The sequence below is a fragment of the Hemitrygon akajei genome, chromosome 16 (assembly GCF_048418815.1).
Source record: "Hemitrygon akajei chromosome 16, sHemAka1.3, whole genome shotgun sequence".
NCBI classification, from domain to species: Eukaryota; Metazoa; Chordata; class Chondrichthyes; order Myliobatiformes; family Dasyatidae; genus Hemitrygon; species Hemitrygon akajei.
In genome coordinates this window covers 26,718,712-26,742,936 of record NC_133139.1, presented here as the reverse complement: position 1 = coordinate 26,742,936, position 24,225 = coordinate 26,718,712, and the positions used below count along the sequence as shown (strand labels likewise).

At 41.1% G+C, this 24,225-nt stretch overlaps 1 protein-coding gene across 1 annotated transcript in view; it reads right to left on the bottom strand.

Moving 5' to 3' along the window:
- Positions 1 to 1,204: 1,204 nt before the first annotated feature.
- Positions 1,205 to 24,225, bottom strand: part of ell (elongation factor RNA polymerase II) — a 140,763-nt gene continuing 117,742 nt past the window's right edge. Inside the window, exons 7-12 of the mRNA XM_073068494.1 lie at positions 21,310 to 21,403; positions 17,556 to 18,060; positions 13,397 to 13,463; positions 12,595 to 12,766; positions 8,799 to 8,843; positions 1,205 to 8,077 (exon numbers count right to left, since the gene is read on the bottom strand). Of these exons, the coding sequence (XP_072924595.1) occupies positions 7,973 to 8,077; positions 8,799 to 8,843; positions 12,595 to 12,766; positions 13,397 to 13,463; positions 17,556 to 18,060; positions 21,310 to 21,403 (988 nt within the window). The 3' untranslated portion in view covers positions 1,205 to 7,972. The remainder of the gene's footprint in view (positions 8,078 to 8,798; positions 8,844 to 12,594; positions 12,767 to 13,396; positions 13,464 to 17,555; positions 18,061 to 21,309; positions 21,404 to 24,225) is intronic.

Sequence of the window (24,225 nt, the reverse complement as noted above, 5' to 3'; positions counted from 1 at the left end):
TAACCTTTTTGGATCAGTAATAGCCATACCCAGGACTACTTAAACCTATGCTCTCTAGTTTTAGACAGCATGGCCCAGCGAAATACTCTATCAATCTACCCTATCTAATCCTCTCATAATTTTAATTATCATCCTTCAAGCTCTCTAATCCAGGCAACATTCTTGCCTTTTCTGCACCTTCTCAGGCATAATCACATACTTCCTACTCCAACTACAGTCTAACCAATGTTTTGTACAGCATGACATCCCAAGACTTATGCTTGTTGCTTCAACACATGAAGCCAAGCATACTACGTTTTCTTAGTCACCCTAAATAATGTTGCCACTTCCAAGGAATTATGTACTTGTATCATCCCAATGTCTCTCTGTTCAACAACATTCTGCAGGGTGCTGCCATTCACTGTGCATGTCCTGACCTGGCTTAACTTCCCAAACTACGTTATTTGCACTTCCCTGTTCATCTACCACTCCCTTGCCCACTTTCTAAGTTGACTTGACTATTTCCTGATGCAATTTTAGATAACTTTTTGACTGCCTAAAGCTTACGTGGGCAACCTCTAATGTCCTGCTTTGTCAATCCTCAAGTCATGATGACTTTAGAATCTCTAAACTAAAATTCTCTATATCTTTACCACTCAGTCCTACCTATAAACCTACATCTTGAACTGTGCAGTCACATTTTTTGATATTCTTTGTGGTCTATGTAAATTTGAATGATCTTGGGATTTACGTGTGTGTTTTTCATATTTGTTTTTGCAATATGTACGCTATTTGGCTCACATAACTTTGGGACATGAGAGGAAACTCAAGGTCACAACAGGTGAACTCCACACTGTAGATTAGGATTGAACTCGGGTTACTGTCATTGAGAGATATCAGCTCAGCTATACTACTGTGCTGGCATCAACATAATAGCATGTAAATTGTTGTTTTAGCCTTCCAAAAGCTCTTTCATCTTCTCAACAGGATTCTTCAATTGTATCAGTACGCCAGTTTTACCAGTGCTTGTAAGATTCAGGTTTGCAAGCATTCTATAGACAATGGAAGCTCATGGCAAAACCCATCTTGGTCGCATTTAACTTCTAGTCACCATTTACTGAATTTCAAAACAACAAAAAAAAAATCACAAATCAAGTACAAACCTTATCAACAAAATCAATAGTATTAACTACTCCCTGATAGAGAGCGGTCTGATCAAAGGACATCACATTACCAGATTTATTGCACACACAAGTTTCTTGAGAGCACAGTATCTTTCAAGCACAGAGTGGCATTGGCGGGATTTAGATTAACCCCCAGTAAAAATAAAGTGCAGTTTTAGCTAACAATTCCCATTCAATTCATACTCTGTTCAAGGTAGTCATTTGGTTTGATTTTAATACCTATAACAAAACCGTAGTAACACATCCCTGTCCGTCTTTCATATGTGTAAGCGGATGACAACAGTGGAGGGAGCAAAGGATCAATGGTTGGTGTTCACATAGGGTTCTCTTTGTTCAGTAAGATCCCATACTGCCTACACTTGCCTCAAGACATTCTCAGTCCTTAATGGAAAGTGGGGGAGAGTTGTACAGGACATCCCTAAGACTGAAACCTATTTGGCTGATCCATCCCAGATGAGCAACAGATGGTGCATCATGTACCAGTAGCAGGCGGGGTGGGTGGGGGTGTAAGGAAACACCAATATACATGGATTGAATAATTAAAGGACTGATGAAGTATCAGACTTTCACTCCAGGCCTGAAATACAAAAGACTGTAAATTAATCTAATAACCCATCTGGAGTAATTGGATCTCTGGAAGGAGATTGGCATTGGAGAAAATTCACCAGAACAACACTGGGGCCAAAAGATTTATGCTAACAGACTGCACAAACTAGACATACTCATTTTGGCTCAGAGGATTAGGAGATGATCTGATTGAGAAGCTTTAGGAGGAATAAAGGAACTAAAAGGATTAGAAAGAATCTATTTTTGTTGGAGAGGTGGGATGGAAACAGGAGCTCATATACCTAAACAATCTCAAAACAGAGTCAGCCTGTTCATCAAAGATGCCAGGAAACTCTTCTTTACACTGAGCATTGGAAGTTGTATGAAACACTATTTAGACCGCATCTGAGGTAACTGAGTTCAGAGGAAATCTAGAACTCTCCCCATCAAGACTGCTACTGTGGTTAAGGGACAATTTAAACATTCTATACTGACACCAATTATTCTTTGTTGGGAAAGGACATTGTGGGCTATGGAATCCAAACAGTTAAATGATTATTCAAGTCATTATCCAGGTGTGAGGAGCTGAATGGTCACTTCCTGCTCAGTACCACAAAGAATGTTTGAACAATTCAATCGTTCTAAGCCAGGAAATAAAAACACAAGCAAGTAGTTATATTTATACATAATCATTAAATATTTGGTAATTCTACAATCTTCCTAGCTTGTCTTCCTCAATATTTACAACTTCATGATCAATTCCTTACTTACACAGGTTCACTCAAAAATATTACACAATGTAGAAACGTTTTAATCTGACATCTATAATATACTGTTCTCAAAAAATAGTTTTATTTAAACTGTGGAAGGTTCAAAAAAATTCAAATTCTTAAATTCGTAAGTATTTTCTCAGACCCAAGAGGGACTGGTATTGTAATACTGTGAACAAACTTGGCAACAGGTAGCAAGGCAGCAGAACAAGCTCACTACTCAAAATCTTGGAAAATTAAATAAATCAGAAAGGAATTTCATTTAAACTCTGGCATTGTGAGAGATAGAAATAAATGCGGATCTGTGAAACAGAATGGACTGTGTCGCAGTTAGAAAAGTCAGCCAGTGCCCAAAAGGTAGGCTTAGTTCTTTAAATCCCCAATCTGCCAATAGTGTCTCCCCAGCACTATTGTTTCTGAACTCCAGGTAACTGCATTGTGTTAGATGAGGAACTGTAGTCACTCACTCACTGAACACATTTCCCTGGAGCTCCGGCTTTGGGGTATGGCAGTGGCATTCAGTAAGATCATGCAGGTAGTTCTTTACCACTGCACGTGCATAACAGAGGAAGGAAGAGATATAGGTTTCTACTCATCGTATTGCACATGATCAAAAGGGGATACTGTATATCTATATTGTGCCTTAATGCAAATTTCAGATTCCTGCCAAGGAATAAGTTACTTTGAAATACAAAATGTGTGCAGGCATTGATTCAATTTGTAATCCCACAAAATGTGCAAAGATGGATTGCACTGTGGGACTTTATGTCCACATGGAACACCTAAATAAATCATCAACCATGTGGCTGTCCTGCATGGACTAGCCAGCAACTCCGCTATCTTCTAACTCAGGGACAGGTCAGAAGAACACAATGAACTGCATTGATTGATACTGGCTAGAAAAAAAAAGCATCAGGCAGATTTGGGAGAAGTTGAGAGATTAAAAGAAGGGGAGGTGGTAAATGAAAATAGATAAGTAGAGAGCTTCACTGCAAAACCAGTGAAACTGAAGGGGAACACTGATTCCTAAACGTGTCTCATTTCGGCATATCAATTGAAAAACCATACACAAGTTCACTGGTTATCTAGTGAACTTGAAGGAAAGGTCGTAGTAGCCATGATCTTTGTACAAGGTTCGTCAAAGGCATCATATTCAATAATATTTTGAACAAGTGAAAAGTTTGAATTGGTGACTAGGGCAGAGGAGTTAATGCAATAACATTGGAGTAGCACTCAAAAACTGGTTGGAATCCAACATGGGAGAGCACCATAATCAGGAACTCATTCTCCAACAAATATTCTGTACTTAACTATGTGAAATGCAAATATCACTCCAGTACCTCAAAGGCTTAAAGATGTAGCATGTACAAATCATCAACAACACAGACCTGTGTCTTGGAACTGTCCCCTTTTCAATTCAAAATATACATTTGATTAATCAAAATTTAAGGCTTCATTTGCGTAGAACTTTAGATGTTCATGTGATATCTGGGAGTACAGTAACACCTTTAAAACAGAATAGACAAGTTTGCTGGTTCAGCTTCTTTGTTGAAATGTCCTGAAGGCTAAGACCAAAGTGAGGGCGTACTCCTGGAAGGTGCTACAGAGTAATCTGGGAGACATCACAGAAAGAAGCTGGAGACAGAACATCCTCATTATCAATCAGCACTATGTGCAAAATGTAAACGGCTCCGGAACCAATTTAAAACCACCTGATACTGGGAAGTATACTGCTGGGAAAGCATTGCAATGCAAAGCATTCTGTGACTTCCCCACAAAAAGTAATGTTTACATTTTTTAAATTATTACTTACTCAGTAAGTGGTCATTTACCCATTAGAGAAAGCTGGAAATCATTTAACATTACACTAGTTAAGACTTCAGCCTCTACTATACTGAGCTTTTCAATACTATTATCTCTGGATATAGAAGTGCCCAGTACTGCTTTCTATGTTAGAAATTTCTTGCTGCTTTCCATTTTAGATAATTCTGTACCTAAAGAATTCATTGATAGAGCTGCTGACTAAGTTTTAAACTATAATATATATATATATGTATATGATGTTCGAATTTCCTGTGACCAAACATGCTTTGATTACTGAACATCACTAATGCAGGGCTATTGGTAACAGTGGAAAATTTTCCAAATGCAATATTAGTTTTCCTCGGTTACTGGTTGGGCCGGTCTCATTCCATTCTACCATCATCAGTTACAGTGAAAGTGGCTATATGCCAAGTTTATTTAACCTTTCCTCAAGTTGATGTTAACTACCTGGAACCAGTACGATGCAGCAGGAGGCTCATGCCAGGATGAAAAGAGGCTCCCTGAAATAGCCCTATTCTCAACAGCCTTCACTAGGCAATACGATCAGTGAGATTCTGCCTGACTGATAATCACAGAAGCAGCCAAGCTATGCCAACCAGAACCTGACTATCTAATTTGAGCCCGTGGGATTGACTCCATGTTGGCTTTTGGTTTGATCATCCAAGATTTTAAAAAAAAGACAATTCCTTTGGCTTGGGCTAGCTCACACCTTACTAGTCTGAAATGCATTAACCATGTTTTAGCAGGTGCACATTTGTGTGAGTTCTGTCAGATACTGTCAGTAGAGAGGAGGTACCCTGGTCAATAGTATTGAAGGTGATGGTCACAGCTGGTGTGGAAAGTACTGGTTCTTGGACTTGTGTCAGGTATAGTGGCCAGTTGGGTTTTAATGTTCTACCCAGATTACCAGTACCCAATACCAACATCTGTATTTGGATAATAAATGTTTGATATTTCACTGTGAACTCCTACTGCCAGCACAAAAGTCAGACCTGGTCAGTCAATCACCCCCTTTATGCTGTGATTCAATGATATCATGAATTTGGAAAGCATCTTTCCAGATTCTTGGGATGGGAGAGCATGTACAGACCCTAGGGAAAAGTGACTGACAGTTTACAGTCAAAAAATATTTGCTGCAGGATTCAGTTTGTGAACTCAAACAAGTTCCTCTTCTCTACCATCAACCTTGAATATAGAATCCTATCCTATTCAAAAAATAGGACTTAAGCCTTCTTCGGTACTGCTGTTTAATGAGGAGGGGCAATGTTTTCTGATTATTTCAATCAGCAGTGAAGAAATTAAAACTCAAATCTGAATATTTAACTCCTGACCATAGTCTGTGTTTAAGGAATTAACAGCTTACATTTCAAAGAATTTGTTTTAAACTTAAAATAAGATTGTGGAAGAAAGGATTATAAAATCTCAAACCTCTGAGGAGAGTTCACTGTATGTAAACAACAGCCTGAATAGCTCTGTAGACACTGGGAATGAAGTGTTGGGAGAAAGGGGACAGAGGGACAGTGAATGCAGTAGGAACTCAAGGAATCTACTTTTTCTCTGACTGACCAGAGTTCCATTCAAAACTTTTAGAAAATAGATAGCAGAATGAAATAGATGAACACTCTTTCCTTGTTGTCTGCATGAAACCCCATCTCCTAAATACACAGACCAGCCTGAACAATATGTGGGATGAAAGCTAGTTAGCACTGAATGTAGTTCCTGACTGTGACCCTCAGGTTACTCACTGTAATGAAGTATAGAGCTGGAAATTTCTTTGCTCCAATAATAAAATTGTCAATAATAAAATGTGTAGTTCTTACACATCTCAAATACATATTCTTCAAAGGGCTTTTCTGACAAGTGTAACATGCACATGTGGGCAAGTTTGGGACTCAGAGAAAAGTACAGCAATTACAAAGTAGTAGAAATTAGAAGGCTTAAGTAAGAATTTTAAATTGTTGGTTAAATTGCTTGCTTACTCAATCTCTGGTACGAGACCAAGGTGCTGCCAATGATCTTTGCTATTACACAAGCCTGGACTAGCTCGGGCATAAAAAGAACATATACTAAAAGGAGGAAGATATGTAAAGATCTAAGATGGGCAATTATCTAACACTTAATCCCATTCAAATCTTTAACAGTTCTCCTAGATAATTCAAACTGTAAGAATGTTCCTAGTCTTACTGTAGAGTGCTCATTGTGATGAATAAAAAGTCTTTTCTCAGATATTTAAATTAAACCAAATGTCCCTTTGTCAATGCTTCAATCCAGCATCCATAGAAAAGCTGATGGGTCTTCTTCTGGGATGGGGGGAAAAAAGACTCATATCAAGAGGAAGAGTAGGATAGATAATGGTATTGATGCCAGTATCTATTGTATGGGACAAGAACTAAAACAGAGATATGAGACAACAGCCATTAACTGCTCATAAAAGTATACAATGGAAATTACAGCTTTGAAAAAGGTGGATGGAAGCAGCAGAATTTTAGACTATGGTTATTATAACCACCTGCCTCACTGTGACAGAACCTCGAGGAGAAAGGGGAGAAACAAACCACTAAATTCTTACTTCAGATGACGAGGATCTAAACACCAATCCATCCCTTGCATGAAATACAAGGGATTAAAATGACCCAAGTGGGCACTGATGTACTTACAGTAACTCAAAACATACTTTCTTAAAGTATGGGTCCCACTATCTATTTTTGAAGCAATGATTCATGAAAAAAATAATTATAAAACAATCACTTAGGGTAAATTCTATCAATTCCAACAGATGGCTAGTGGGTGGGTTCAGCACCTTTGGGGGCAATACCATTGCACTGACCCCAAGAGGTAATGCTTGAGTAGCAACCTCTTCTCCAGTGAGATTTAGAATTAGAACCAGGATCCTTTTCATTTCAGGCTTACAGACAGTCAGCAAGTAAACCCTGAAAAGCTGATGCAACTTGGGTCATTCACAGCTGATTGGTTATCTTGGGAGTGACATGTTCCTGTGGACAACCCACAGGGCTCTAAGTTTAGCTGGAGCCGGCATCCTGTATAACTTGCTGAAAGTGCAGCTAACCTTCCAATTTCTTGCAAGGATTGCAGCTTCTGTGCGGCTGAGGAAAGGGGCACCCAACAACCAGGGTAAAAGGGCAATCCACAAATTGCCTCTCTGGATGGCAGTTTACAGCTGATGTTTTAACTTTGTCTTAGTACAGTGGAGGAGGCAAATAAAGAACAGCAGCAAAAATATCACATCAAGGAAAGATTCTGAAAAGTCAGGTTGTTGTGGTGGTGGTGGTGGCGGTGGGGGGAGGAGGTGGATTTTTATTGTACAGGAAGTATGAAGAGCTTGACTTATAACACGGCGGTAGGAGGGACATTCAATTAACAGCAAGTCCTGAATATTGCTTCCATTTTTTTTAAAGCCTTGGTCTTTTTTAGAACACTAATCTCTCCTCACTATAGACACCTATTGACAGGGGCTCCCTTCCCCTCCCTCCCCTTATTCCCACATCTTATCTAATTATTAAGGTTAGTGCTGGTCTCAGTTGCTGCAGTTTCATCTTCTTGAAGCAGACACACAGGAGAAGCTGGAAACATAATTAGATGCAATTGTTTGCTGTTGCACTCTCTCTCTCTCTCACACACAATGGTAAATAAGATGGGCTAACGCCAGGATTATAATTGCTTCTGGTCATACTCTGCTATTAGTTTCTTAATGTGAGCCAGTTTGTTGTGCAGATATTCACAGCGATACTTCTCTTGGCTGTATTTGGGATTCGTCTGCATAAAACACAAAAACATAATGCCATCAGACACAGCAATTCATTCACACAGCTTGCATTCCTACAACAATATTTCACTGACATTGCCATTTGGGAATATGAGGAGAGTGGGATGGTGGAATTAGTGTGAGATGGATACAGAGCTACAAGGAGTCAGCAAGGCAGTGGGATTTCTTTGGGATTCAGGTAGAGTGGAACAATAGGATCAATTTTGCCCAACTATAGGAAAGAATCAGTACACACATGAAGATTCAAATAATTTTTTTCTGAGGTGTAAACCCAAACGACTGCAACTCTCAGCAAAGCGCAAAAGCAGAGGATCAAAATAATTGACTCCAAGATACTTATGGATTCTATCCAAGCAACACATAGAAAATACTGGAGGAACTCAGCAGGCCAGGCAGCATCTATGGAAAAGAGTACAGTTGACATTTCAGGATGAGACCAGACCTGCCGAATGGTCCCGGCCCAAAACGTTGCGTGTGCACTTTTCCATCAACGCTGCCTGGCCTGCTGAGTTTCTCCAGCATTTTGCTGCGATGCTTGGATTTCCAGCGTCTGCAGATTTTCTCTTGTTTGTGATTAGATTCTGTCCTAATGGTCAAGTAAGAAATTACCTTCACTACCCACTATGTCATTAGTTTAATCCCTGGTCTGAGAAAGGGCTTTGCAATTAACTTTGGAGCACAATTTCTGTGCTATTTTGCTCAAACTCTTACCTTTTTAATTTTACGATATTCCTGTAAAATTTGATCATGGATGCTCTGCAGGAAAGCAACACATATATAAAAATTCAGTAAACAGTTTTGTTACAAGAAAATGGGCATGACATTATAGACTTTACTACGAACAAGTGACAATTCCCCTTGTCAAACAATAAGGTATAATAGGACTTGTTCATTCAATCAGAAACCAATTGCTCTGGTACACTCTGTGCAGACAAACAAATCCATTCAGAATTCCATGAGCACTGCTCAAGTGTACCATAGCAAGGCAGAGCTAAAGAGTGATAAAATGCCAGCCCTGCCTTTCCCTAGTTTTCCCCACTCAACGACAGCTCAAATCAGGGAAAAAACAGCCACATAAATATAAAAACAGCTTTCAGCTACTGTATGCGTGCCAAACACACAGTGGCACTCCCTAGTTGCATTTTGATTGCTGATTTCAGTTCAGATAAATATAACCATATAACAATTACAGCACGGAAACAGGCCATCTTGGCCCTTCTAGTCTGTGCCGGCGCTTACACTCACCTAGTCCCACTGGCCAGCATGCAGCCCATAACCCTGCATTCCTTTCCTATTCAATTTTATTTTAAATGACAATACCGAACCTGCCTCTATCACTTCTACTGGAAGCTCATTCCACACAGCTATCACTCTCTGAGTAAAGAAATTCCCCCTCGTGTTACCCTTAAACTTTTGCCCCCTAACTCTCAAATCATGTCCTCGTTTGAATCTCCCCTACTCTCAATGGAAAAAGCCTATCCACGTCAACTCTTATCTATCCCCCTTATTATTTTAAATACCTCTATCAAGTCCCTCCTCAACCTTCTACACTCCAAAGAATAAAGACCTAACTTGTTCAACCTTTCCCTGTAACTTCGGTGCTGAAACCCAGGTAACCTAGTAAATCTTCTCTGTACTCTCTCTATTTTGTAAATTAAGGTTAGTAGGGGTGGGAAGACACATCAATACGATATGGCATTTAGCCAACCCGGATTTTAAAAAGAACAATGGATTATGTCACTCCTAAATAGACAGGCTATGCCTGACAAAAACAGTTCAAACTGGATGATCACATCTGACTGCTTTAAAAAAAACATGAAAGACAGTGCAAATTAACCTGACATATTTCACTCCCACAATGCATAAGAGCATATAGCACAGCTGTCAACAGCCTAGGGGATACACTTGTCCAGGATGGTCTGGGTCCAGTAAAGAGGCAATTAAAGGAGAGGGAGAATTAAGGGCTAGATAAAGCAGAGGCTGAAAAGGGTGAGAAATTGGGAGAGGGTGAATGAACTGGGACCAGAATCAAAATCAGGTTTACTGTTGTCATTATTTGAGGTAGCAAGTGAGAGAATGGCATATTGCCATTTAAAAACTGCAAGTCTCGTCAAGAGTAAGTCTTAATTGTACCAATAAAAAGAAAGAAGTTGTAAATGAAGTGCCCATTGGAGCGTTAGAGTCAGGCTTTGGCTCAATGGGCTAAACCGAGGCAAAAAGATGCTGCAGCTTATGGTTGATTGTAGAACTTCAACTTAAGAAGTTACAGCCAAAGGCAGGTTGGTCGTTAATGCAATGGAATGCTCCTCTTGTAAGATGTGGGATTGCAGGGTACTTAACTGATGATTTACACCTGCAGGAAGTGCACCCGACTTCAGCTCCTGACTGACACGATCAAGGAACTGGAGTTGGATGTACTCAGGAATATCCAGGAGGCTGAAACTTCACACGAGACTTTTACTGAGGTGGTCACAGCCAGAGAGTAGGCTTCAGATAGGTGACCACCAGAAGTAAAGGGAGTAAGCAGTTAGTGCAAGATTCCCCTGTTGACCACTCCTCTCAGCGACAAGTATGCCCTTTTGGACACTGCAGCCAAGGGAAGGGCAAAGTCAGGTAGTGTGAAAGTGATAGGAGAGTCAATAGGTGGGGGATGGACAGGAGATTCTGTAGCTGTGAAGGATACCAGGATGGTATGTTGCCTCCCAGGTGACAGGGTCAAGGATGTATCAGAGCAGCTACAGAACAGTCTCAAGAGGGAGGGTGAGCAACCAGAGATTCTGGTGCACATTGGCACCAAGGACATAGGCAGAAAAGAGGGAAGAGGTCCTGCACAGTGAGTATAGGGTGTTAGGAAAGAAGCTGAAGATAAGGACCTCCAAGGTGGTAATCTCAATATTACTCCATGCTAGTCAGGGTTGGAAAAGGATGATAGTACAGATGAATGAGTGGCTGAGGATCTAGTGCAGGGAGAAGGGTTTCAAATTTCTGGATCACCAAAATCTCGTCTGGGGAAGATATTGTATGACCTATAAGACAAGAACAGGTTACACCTGAAGCCAAGGAGGAAGCAATATCCTTGCAGGTAGGTTTGCTAGAGCTAAACTAACCTGGCAGGGGATGGGAACCAGAGTGATAGGGCTGAAGATGAGGCAATTGGTATACAAGTAGATGCAATGTGTAGTGAGAATGTGAGAAACGACAAACAGACGATAGGGAAGTTAGTAGGTAAAATTGAAAAGGGTGATGAATACAGGACTGAAGGTGTTATATTTGAATGCATGCAGTATATGGAATTAGGTAGATAATCTTGTGGCACAGTTGAGAAATCGGCAGTTATATATTTTTCAACTGCGCCACAAGATCATCTACCTTATTCCGTGGCAGTGAAAGTTATGACACTGTGGGCATCACTGAGTCATGGCTAAAAGAAGATCATAGAACTTAACCTCCAAGGATACACATTGTATTGAAAGGACAGGCAGGTAGGCAGAGGGAATTCAGCAAAAAAAAAAGGTGACATAGAATCGGAAGATGTAGAATCCTTGTGGGTAGAGTTAAGAAACTGCAAAGGTGAAAAGACGACATACACAAAATGCTGGAGGAACTCATCAGAGTTCCTGGAAATGAACAATCAGTCAACATTTCAGGCCAGGACCCTTCTTCGGGGCAAGACAAAGTAAACATGGTTTCCTTAAGGGGAAATCTTGTCTAGCACATCTGTTGGAATTTTTTGAGAAATAACAAGCAGGATGGACAAGGGAGTGTCAGTGGATATTGTTTACGTGGATTTTTCAGCAAGCCTTTGACAAGATGCCACAGATGTAGCTGCTTGTGGGGAGAACATTACCCTTAGCGGGAGAGTCTAGAACAAGAGGGCACAGCCCCAGAATAGAGGAATGTCCATTTAGGCAGAGATGAGGAGAGATTTCTTTAGCCAGAGAGTGGTGAATCTGTGGAATTCATTTGCACAGATGGCTGTGGAGGCCAAATCATTGAGTACATTTAAAGCATAGGTTGATAGGTTCTTGATTAGGCAGAGGCTTAAAGTTACAAAGAGAAGGTAACAGAACGGATTAAGAGGGATAATAAATCAGCTATGATGGAATGGCAGAGCAGACTGAATGGCCCAATTCTGCTCCTATGTCTCATGGTCTTATTATCACTCACATGTCGTGAAATATATTGTGTTTTGTGGCAGCAGTACAGTGCAATACATGAAGAGGTTGTACAGTCCAGTGGGGGGGGGGGGGGGGGGGGGAGAGATTAAGTGATGGGATTGTTAGAGGAAGGAACCAGGATTAGGGTGAGAATGAAGGGACTGGAGAAGTTGGATAAAAGGATGAGACTATTGAAAAAGTACGTGAAGAATTCAAAGAAGAAAGGTTTGCTTACTACCTTGCTAGGTATGCAAGTACATACAAACACATGAATGGAAAGGGGCTTGCGAGGAATAGGCACTAAAGACAGTGCAAGTGCTTTATTGAAAGCAATACAAATGTTCTTATACCTTGTAGTCAGCAGTCCCCGGTGAAAGTTGCTTCAGTTCAGCGTCCAACTGTGTGAACCGCCTGGTGATGCTCTCTATTCTGGAGTGCAGGTCTCTGTACTCATTATACTCTGCATTGAAATCAGTTTTATAACCTTGCCTCTGCTCCGGTGACATAATTGCTGCATACTTCCTGAGGGAGAAACCCAAACCAGACAGCGCTTAAGTGGTAAGTCCAGAAGAAAAAGCATCTCCAGCTTTTACTTTATTCATAATATAAAAACAATGCAAACGTGCTCAGATACAGAAGGTACTTTGCAACCATGTAATCTCTCTGAAATACTGACTGAGGAATAATTATCAGCCACATTTGAAACTAGCTTGCTCTTGGTTGGAACAGAACCATGGGATTGCTAATATTGACTTGAGAGGGCAGACATGGCCTCTTATTTAATGGTTCACCAACAATGCAGCATTGCCTCAAATATCTGAGTCTGTCTTTGAATAAAGACAACTGAAACAGACTCTACCCACAGCCTTCTGACTCAGAGGCAGATATGACACCTACTAAGTCACAGCTAATAGTGTTTGAGTTATTGAACCATCAGATCCCGAACATCCTATTCAATTTCCAATGTCCAGAAAATCAGCTGACTGGGACAGAAATCAAACCAATCTTGATTGTAGTGACCTGCATTGGTGAGAATGTTTTGGAGAAATCTGGACCAGTTTTTGAAGCGGACAAGAATACTAATTGCAAAGCAGCATCGAAGCACCAGAGGGCAGTTGTTGCATGGGGAGCTCCTTCACAACTTTTACTTACAGTAAATAATCAGGCACATCCGATGTTGAATCCGGAACACTGGAGCTGTTGCACATCCCGTTCAAGCCTACAAGAAGACAAAGTGATGTATACAACAAAGAAAGAACAACTGAAGACATTACTAATCACAGTTAGATCCTCCAAAGTGCCTCCTCCAGACTTTTGATTATATCAGGAACATTTCACCCCTCCAAATCCCACTCTCTTTACCCCCTTAGTTGGAATTGAAGCTTCTCCTCAAACAGGGCACAAAAAGCTCCTGTAACATTTACCACTAACCCTCATATCCCAATATGGGTGATCACAGTCTTACCACGACCAGATTGTTCTAGGCAAAATTTTCTACAGAAGTGGTTTCCTATTGCCTTCTTCTGAGCAGTGTCTTTCAAAATAGGTGACCCCAGCCATTATCAATACTCTTCAGAGACTGTCTCAGCAACACACACAAAATGCTGGAGGACCCTAGCAGGCCAGGCAGCATCTGTGGAAAAGAGTAAACAGTCGATGTTTTGGGCCAAGACCCTTCATCATGCATTTTGCGTGTGTTGTTTGGATTTGCAGCATCTGCAGATTTTCTTGTTTCTGTTCAGATTGTCTGCCTGGTGCCTTAATGAATGAAGCTCAATACCTTCTAACTAGAGAGCAGGATTGGCATAAAATCAGAAAATGTTGCAAGTACTCCACAGGTCGGGCAGCGTCTGTGGAAGAGTTGAAGATCATTAACTTGAAATGTTAACTGTTTCCCTTGTCACAGATGCTGTTAGCCATTGAGCATTTGCAATATTCTGTTTTTATTTTAGATTTTCAGCATTTGCAGCCTTCTTTCAAAGTAGTTTGGAGGTCCTTTCAATGGGCCATTAGTCCCCTGCAATACTACCTCATAGAGCTTGATAGTCCAAAAAAGGAGCTTCCATTTTCCACCCATTTCTCCCTCTCTGTAAAGGAATCAGAACATTTCTACTGCAAAGCAAATGACAAGTTGCAGGCATGCATTTGGTTGCCATAGGGATACTAGTTTTCTCAACTGCTTCTATGGTATGGGAGGTTTGCAAAACTGTTCCCAACAATAAAGGTATCAGGTGAGATTCTGGAACACGTACAGCCATCACTCAGTGAAGGCGAACACTGATGGAATTCAGCATCCCCTTCAGTGTGCTGGCATAGCCTTTGGTATTTGACAAACTGATGGTCTACCAGAGAGCAATAATCCTTGCCCACCCACCTACTTCTGCGACCAAAAATACCTACAGCTGGCACAAGACACCAGAAAAAATACTGTTAATGTTCTCCAACCCACTGAAAGGGTAAGTGAACTTGCCCTAGCAAACATCGCAGTATCAAGTTGTAATTACACCCATTAATCCCGTGCCCAATATAACACTCACAAACATTCTACTCTGTTACAGGAAGAAATTACCAGGACGTCAGAGCAAAAGATTCTTGACAGCAATAAAAAAAAACACACAGCACTCCCATCGAATCCTGGAAATCCAAAGTGCAGCAGCATTTTGGAAATATTGAAAATGTTGAATTGGTGCATTGGGAGCAGATGGAGCCCATGTAAACAGGAGAGCAACATCTCACAGACTATCCACCTTCTGTCCCACCCATGGAAGTATCTGCTCTCATCTATCACCTTCAAGTCAGACAAACAGCCTGATCGAAAAATGGTAGTGGGCGTACACTGAGTAGTTTGCCAATGGTGCAAAAATCACCAAAAAAAAATCTCTGCTCTAGCCTACAAGTGCACATCCACTGCACTATGTCCACATCTAACAGAGGACAAGATAGAGATGTTGGCTGCTGTGAAGATCTGCATCCAAGATGTGGAACCTATTGTCCCTGCTCTTTTCTAGCAATGTTTTAAGGTCCAACACCTGCCAATAGCGGAGCCAGCAAGAAGTTACTAATTAGAACTAGTAAGACCAGAGAGAATTCTACCATTTCATGCCCTTGCATTCACATACACTATCAAACTAAGTGAACAATGCAGTAAATTCCCAGTTGCTGGGTTCACCAAACAGACTAGGAAACCTTGGCCTGAGAAAATACTGCAGGCAGAGCCCCCTGGTGGTGTCTTCGCATGCAGAAGACTACTAAAAGGTGAAGCCAACAACACTGTTGCTGGGAAAATATAATAAACAGAGAAATACTGACAAAATAAAGCAAGTCTGCCAGGCACAGGAAAGACAAAATGCAGGATCACAGTATTTCAGCATCCAAGTACGACAGCTTACCCCAGCCAAAGTCAAATTTGCAGAAAACTTCCACTTCACTGCAAAAAGTATTAAGGGAAGTTGCTTTCAATTTTTAATGCTAGAATTTACCAAAACTATGATGAAATGTTAAGGGAGCCTATCAATCACATCCAGCAGGTTTTCTACAAAAGCAGAAAATGTTGGAAATACTCAGCAAGCTAGGTAGCTATTTGTGGGGAAAAAGAGCAGTTAACATTGCAGTTTGGGGGCCTTTCATCAAAATTACATGATATTCAGCTTTGGTATGGATGCTTCCATGGTAGTGTCCCAACACCATAGCCCTGGCAGATTATTTTGCTTATTTCTTGTTCATTTGTTTGCCTCTTTTGAACTTCAGAGGGCTTTGGGTTATCTTGTACTGGTGTCTCATTGCTAGTCAAATTCCAGGTCAGAACTGTAAGATCCATCAGTGTTGGTATCTTGAGATTCATTTTAATTGCTGGCAACAGAGTTCACATGGGTCTCTCAGAATTAACTAAAACCAACACAATCCTAAGGAATCTTCCTCATAAGCAGCAAAAGTGTTGAAGCAAAATGGAAGATCTATTAATAGAACAACTTGATATATTCAATGCACATTAATCACATTATACAGCAACTTCCCAGATTATGTTACCACCATCCTTGTGCATCTCCTGACCTCACAGCAAGACAGAGCTACAGGTCTAGATGGCAGATAGCTGATTTAGTTGGGAGGATGTGTCCTTAGTATTGACTCCAGATCCCATTAAATCTAAGGACACTGTCAAAACATGATTTGCTTACAATACTGAGAGTGCTTCATGGAGAATAATTCTCAGTGAAGATGACAGATTTAAGAGAAGTTTGGAAAAGCACATGGATGGAAGAGGTATGAAGGTCACGAGGTACACTCTGAAAAGATCTGAGGTCAAAGCTGAGCATCCACGAACACTGTAGGCTATCAGAAGCCCAAGAGATGTACTCCACCGAAATCTGTAACATGAAATGTCAACCAGAGTAGAACATTTACCATGAGCCCCCACCACTGACCCTGCTCTGCCAATTAACAGGACCATGACTAATCTAACAACCCTGAAGTCCACGTTCCGGCCACTGCCCCAAGTCACACCTTTTACAAATGATGTGGACTACTGCTCATAATGCAATATCTTCAGCTGCTTCAATGACATCTTTCCTCCTTTGGTATCAGATGCTGATGCTCATAGATGTTAAGTTCCATATACATCTCAGATAATGAAATAATCACTGAATCCATCACAAACATCCTTGGGTGTCTGCAATGAATAGAAGCACACTTGGACTAGCCACATAAATTCATCGATTACAAACCAGGTCAAAACCTGGTACCCTGTAGGAGTGACTCACCTTTTCTCTGCTGAAAGCAGTTCCAATATCAACTACGTTCAAGTCAGAAGAGACAAACAATCTTCCACTAATCTGAATAACAGTAGTTCTGGCAACACTGAAGAAGCTCTCTAAACCATTCGATACAAAATGTCACTTGATTCTCATTCCAGCTTCCGACTAACCTGACATCGAAAGTTAAGTGCCTACATTCCATGACGGATGTTAAAAGTTTGCTAAACAACTACAAAGTTGTATTGAAGTAAAACCATAAAGATAGACTAACGGTAGATCACATGATGAGAATGGAGACAGTTATGCACATTCAAATAGGCATGGTACTGCCTTCTCTATAGTCAGTAAGGCCTTAATTGTAGGATGATACATGCGCAAGTTAAAGACGAAATACAGTGGAGTGTGGCAAAGAGAGCTCGAGAAGACAAACAAATTCAGTAAAGACAGCAATGATGTAAATCTCTGCACTGGAATGGTGGTGTCCAGTACTCTCATAACTGGAGTTACTAACAAATGGAACTAACATTTTTTTTGAAAATCCTGGCCAGCACAACACCCACCTGCAGGTTTCGGTACAGAATCTTTTTTCTGCTCCCTGCAGCTTTGAAGAAAATCAGAATTTCTTTCTTGTTCTCCACAATCCTCCTCACCTCCATCTTTCTCCCTTATTCGTTCCTTATCTTTGTGCTTTTTAGATTTTTTTCTTGACCTCAGGTGAGACAAAGAAGTGCTTGACGCGCTCGAACGAGGCAAATGCGAAGGGAATGGACAACCAGGCCTCTCTGAGGCCCCTGGGCCTTCACAACCCCTGCCATTCTGGGTAGAATCATTGCTGACGTCCAAAAGAGGTTCATGAGATCGCTGAACATCCCCCAGCATCGGCAAGGTGGAAGATGAGCTTCTAGAGTCAGGAGCAGCTGATTCACCAGTGGGAGCTGCTGCCTCTTTCCCATTAGAGGGATTTAACCTGCCATTCAAAGTTGGAGGAACTCGACTGGTCAAAAGAGATATCCTGGTTTTCTTATTGGCCAGTGGATCGATGAAATCATTAGGTACGGGCCGTTTCTAGAGAGAGGAAACACGTCAAGTTATTTTGGTACAACTCAGTTTAACAGAAACTGTTCAATGTCACATCAGTGAATGGCTTTCTTCTTCACTAGGAACAATACTATTTTGAAGACTGAGAGAAAATTCTCCAGGGAGGAGGCAGGTGTATTAAAAAGAGATATGTACAAGAAAATACGTTAGTTAATGGGATGGATAGAGAATAAACATTGCAGCTTACAGTGACAAGGTCACTAGTCCTCACAAGTTAAAATATGAGAATATATGTATTTTCCTCCCTCAGCTTGATGGGAATGTTTCATAACATAAATTGTGAGTCACCCATTGTCTTTGAGAGGATGAAGTCAGTATCTGATGAGGAACAAGGTTACAAGTTATGGAAACTACACCAGATCAACGAAACAGTACAAGACAAGATTTTTCCCTGGTCATAAATGCCCAACTTTTCAACCCATTCATCTCCCTGTGAACCATGTGGGTTTTCTCTGGGTGTTCCAGTGTCCTCCTACAGGCCACTTACTGGCTAATAGGTTACTGGTAATTGCTCAATGTAAATTAACCTGTGATTAGGCTGGTATCAAATAGGCGGCTGAGTGACGCGGCTCGCTGGGCTAGATTCCATACTGTATCTCTAAATAACATATGAGAGACGGATCTACCAGCTGCTGTGGGGCTAAATGCATCTTTTGCTGGGTGGAATGGAGCATTTCCTTTGGCTTTCTCTTCAGTGATGTCAATGGCAACACTGGGGACTGGACTGAGTTGGCAATGCTGAGCAGACTCACTGAGTCAGTGAAGGCAGCTGACAGGGACTGTTTCCGTACCTACTCACTCTCCAATTACAGCTGCTTCTATTCACTCTGACTTACGAACAGTTTGGTTACAACAGTTCTCCAGAACTGAATCCTGTCATAAGCCAGTGACTGCATATACGCCAAAACTGAAGCCCATAAGGTCACAACTCAAAAATTCAACGTCATCATACTTCTTTCTCATTCTGAGTTTAGCTGGAATCTGGAGCTGGGCCTCTAGAATGGAGATGAAAAGTTCAGGTCCAAATCGTTATTCTAGGATAAGCATGAGGAACTGATTCTGGCATCTTAGTGAATGATGCAACCAACCATTTGCTTAACTGAAAACTACATGGTCATTTGCATACAATTTAATTATTTGTCACTGAAATGCATGATGGAAATTGCTAGTTAACTTGTCCAGGGACCAGGACAAAGGTCGTCAGTCTCCTGTCAAGTTCACTTTTTTTAAAATTACACACTGGGAACCCAGGGCCAGTTATAAATTGCTGCATTCTGGGCTGGAAAAGGCAGAATTATGGGCAATTCTGATACAGATGGCTGGTGAAGCACATTACTTAACTAATTCCCAATCCTAATACCCTAATTGGATCCCATCAAGACTTAATCACAGAACACCCAGGTGCATATCCACATTAAGAATCATTGGCGAATAGTCGATGGAAGAAATATTACATCTTTCTGACAAGACTACCTCTGGTCCTTTGTGAGCTTGTTAACCTTAGTCAAGAGATGAGAATGTGTTTGGTATCGGCTTCACAAGACATCAGATATAAAACTTGCCAAGATAAGATCAGAATTGCCCAATTTTCAAAACTAATTGAAGAGTGCTCACCGGGTAAAAGAAAGTATTTTAATCTGCTATTAATTTAGCAACTAGAAATAAAGCCTCTAAATTGTCTCATGATTTAATCAACAGGAATGCCTTTTATGAAGTTCAGATAAGTTGAAGTTAGTGGATGTAGTGTATATGGATTTCAGCAAGGCATTTGTTAAGGTATCCCATGCAAGGTTTATTGAGAAAGTCAGGAGGCATGGGACCAAGGGGACATTGCTTTGTGGATTCAGAATTGGCTTGCCCACAGAAGGCAAAGAGTGCTTGCAGACGGGTCATTTTCTGCATGGAGGTCGGTCACCAGGGGTGAGCCTCAGGGCTCTGCGACCTCTTCTCTTTGTGATTTTTATAAATGACCTGGATGAGGAAGTGGAGGGATGGGTTAGTAAATTTGCTGATGACTCAAAGGTTTGGGGTGTTGTGGATAGTGTGGAGAGCTGTCTGAGGTTACTGAGGGATATCGATAGGATGCAAAACTGGGCTGAGAAGTGGCAGATGGAGTTCAACCCAGATAAGTGTGAGGTGGTTCATTTTGGTAGGTCAAATATGATGGCAGAATATAGTATTAATGGTAAGACTCTTGGCAGTGTGGAGGATCAGAGGGATCTTGGGGTCCAAGTCCATAGGACACTCAAAACTGCTGTGCAGGTTAACTCTGTGGTTAAGAAGGCATACGGTGTATCCTTCATCAACCATGGGATTAAGTTCAAGAGCCAGGAGGTAGTGTTACAGCTATATAGGCCCCTGGTCAGACCCCATTTAGAGTACTGTGCTCAGTTCTGGTCATCTCACTACAAGAAGGATGTGGAAACTACAGAAAGGGTGCAGAGGAGATTTACAAGGATGTTAAGCAAACACGAGGAAATCTGCAGATGCTGGAAATTCAAGCAACACACACAAAATGCTGGTGGAACACAGCAGGCCAGGCAGCATCTTCAGGGTATCGGCCCAAAACGTTGACAGTGCTTCTTCCTATAGATGCTGTCAGGACTGCACCAGCATTTCGTGTGTCTTACTTGGATGTTGCCTGGAATGGGGAGCATACCTCATCAGAATTCTGCTTGGAGCAATGGAGGATGAGAGGTGACCTGATAAAGGTGTATAAGATGATGAGAGGCATCGATCGTATGGATAGAGGCTTTGTCCCAGGGCTGAAATGGCTAACACGAGAGGGCACAGTTTTAAGGTGCTTGGAAGTAGATACAGACGAGATATCAGGGGCAATTATTTTAAAACGCAGAGAATGGTGAGTGCTAGAATGGGCTGCCTGTGGCAGTGGTGGAGGCAGATGCAGTAGGGTCTTTTAAGAGACTCCTGAATAGGTACATGGAGCTTAGAAAAATTGAGGGCTATGGGTAACCCTAGGTGATTTCTAAAGTAAGTACATGTTCGGCACAGCATTTTGGGCAGAAGGGCCTGTATTATGCTGTAGGTTTTCTGTGCTTATATGTTTCCATGTTAGTGACAACCAAATTTTAGATATGATCAGTTAGTTAAATATCCACCAGGTGGCGCTGTCACTGCAGTATAGAAGGGAATTTGGCTTAAACTGAAAAGCAAGACACAACAGGAAAGAGCACTAAACCATTGCAGGTATCATACCTGTGGCGGGGAGGCTGAAGCTGTGCTGTCCTTTGGACTTGATGAAGGTGTCTCTCCAGAGCCCCCTCCAGAATTGTGCAGCTGAGAAGATTTCCTACACAGAGTAAATGAGTACTTCAGGTCCAGGCAGAGGCAAAACAGTATTTTGTATGCTAACAATGCAGCAAAGATGAAGGGAAACCAGTTGCAATTAGGTTATCCTGATGTACGTTATTCATCTGATCACACCAGAATGTACATGAATCAAAGTAAACCAGCAGGAAGATCAAACCTGTCCATAAAAGGCTGACATCAAACAAATGCAAAGCTTTCATTACATGGGAATGCTGAGGGAAAACAGAAGGTCTGAACTGAATAGGTGACTCTTAACCTAAAAGATTTCAGATATGTTTATTTAAACAAATATATGCAAACTCTTCATATGAAACAAGTCACAGATCAATGGCAGAACAGAATAGAAGCATGAACAGTAAAACCAGTAATGCTAATCCTAAAACAGTGAACAGAACTGGTCCCTACTTCATTTCCAATGTTACAACATTAACACATTGGATTCACCACTTACATTTATAAAAAAAAAGTACAGGGGTATTTGATAAATGTGACAATGATTAAAGATGTGTCTGGTCAAATTTAAGCATGATATAACAATAAATAATAATTGAAACAGACCCTTGAAGCCCATCTTGCTGATGCTGAACTATTATTCTGCCTGGTTTTCGGGGAACAGAGAAAAAACTAGTCTTTCATGTGAAGTAACTACTCATGTCCACCCCCACCTACAGCAAAACCGTGGCAAGTGCAAAATACTTCGTCATTGAACAAAAGTTCACTTGGCGAATAGATATGAGTGAGAACTTTGTAGAAGTTTACCTCCGATTCCCTATTGGGGTTATTAATTCTCAATGCATTTAAGATCATGGTATATGGCTCTTACCTCACTCAGATTAGAAACAATTTTGCCATATTTATCCTTGTGAACCCTATGATCATATAGTACGTTTCTATCTGCTCATCCCTGTCATTGAAAATAATCATTCAAGTAAGCAAAGATGATACGCTTTTAACCTTAATTATAGGCTTGATAGAACATAACTCTCTCTAAATTTGTCCAGACTTGCACTATACTGTCTTTGCTGGATTCCTAGAGTGAAAATTCAGGAGCAAATACACCAAGTAAAAACAGTATCTAAATATATTGTCACGATATAAGGAGGATATGATCACATTGTTGTAGATTCCATGGTGTCCACCATAAAAATGCCATCACATCTGGTAAAAACTTCAGGTGATATATTCCCTGTTGCCTGGCAAGGAACTACAGGTCCTACTGGCTCAGCTGAACCTATTTGTGTCTATTTAAGGGAATGGCGGTCTCTAAGCCAATAGCACGGCTCATGATAAAATTTATTTCCAAGTTAGCCCATCTGAGAGCACACTGCAAACAGCAACCAATTAACTCTTGAGAATCTTAAGCTTCAAAAATACAAAACAGCAATCAAATCACACTTGAGACTGCCTTTGCTTGATTTTTACAGTAATCAGTATAAGAGAATGAAAATGTTGAATACAAAAAAAGGAGGAAGGATTCTATTGCAAGCAAAACACCTGCAAAAACTAATCCATATTTGTTCTAGAAGCAAAATATTAATTTTATTTGTGAGGACTCTTCACTCCAATGATTTAATAAGGTTAACAGCACAGAATCACCAAGTAATCAGGTGAATATTGTAACTGTCAAATAATAGTTTCAGATTGCACACTCTTCCCAATTGCTGAAGAGCTGTTCCCTGAATAAGTGTGGATTCCACCCATCTAGAGGCACTATGTACATGAACCTTGCAATGTGGTAATTCAGAGAGTGATGCAGGGAATAACACATTAAAGGCCTTTGTTGGTTTCAACTCTGTCAATCTAGAAGCACTGTGGAGCACTTCTTCAAAAAACACCTGCAAACAAATTCTCATCTTATGATTGTTTCATAAAGCCATACAAGATGTGATTCTAACCAACAGGTGCATTACAGTGCCAATCTCAATGAAGATCTATATCAAGTCTCTGCCTTGACATTTTTTCCCCAATCTTCCTCACTGCAAAATGTTATTGCTGGAGCAGTCCTATTCTACATCCGAAATGGGAATTATTCATTCAATGTCCATCTGCACTTGATGACCGACACCTTATTAGAGAAAGAGAGCAGGAGATAGAGAGGAGCTACAGAGAGTTAGTCACCCCGAGGTTGTAGGAGTTAGATAAATGGGTGACTGTCAGGGAAGGGAAGAGCTCAGATAGTAGAGAGACATCTACCTCAGTAATCGTTATCTCGTTTTGGATGTGGTTGAGGGGGTGACCTGATAGAGGACGACCACAGCAATCGGGTCTCTGGCACTGAGCCTGATTCTGTGATGCAGAAAGGAAAGAGGAAGTTGAGAAATGTGGTAGTCATAGGGGATTCCATAGCGAGGGGAACAGACAGGAGGTTCTGTCAGCCTGACAGAGATACCTGCATGGTGTGACACTTCCCAGATGCCAGGGTACGGGATGTCTCGGATCAGGTGCAGAGTATTCTAAAGGGAGAGGGTGAACAGCCAGAAGTCTTGGTACACATTGCTACCAATGACATAGGTAGAAAAAAGGGAGGAGGTTCTGAAGAGAGGACTCAGGGAGTTAGGTAGGAAGCTGAAAAGCAGGACCTCCAGGGTAGAAATCTCAGGATTGCTGCCTGTGCCACGTGCTAACAAGCTCAAGAATAACATGATCAGGCATATTAATGTGTGGCTGAGAGACTGGTGCAGGGGGCAGGGCTTCAGATTCATGGATCATTGGAGCCTCTTCTGTGGGAGGTACAACCTGTACACAAAGGACGGGTTACACCTGAACCCAAAGGAGTCCAATATCCTAGCAAGCAGGTTTAGT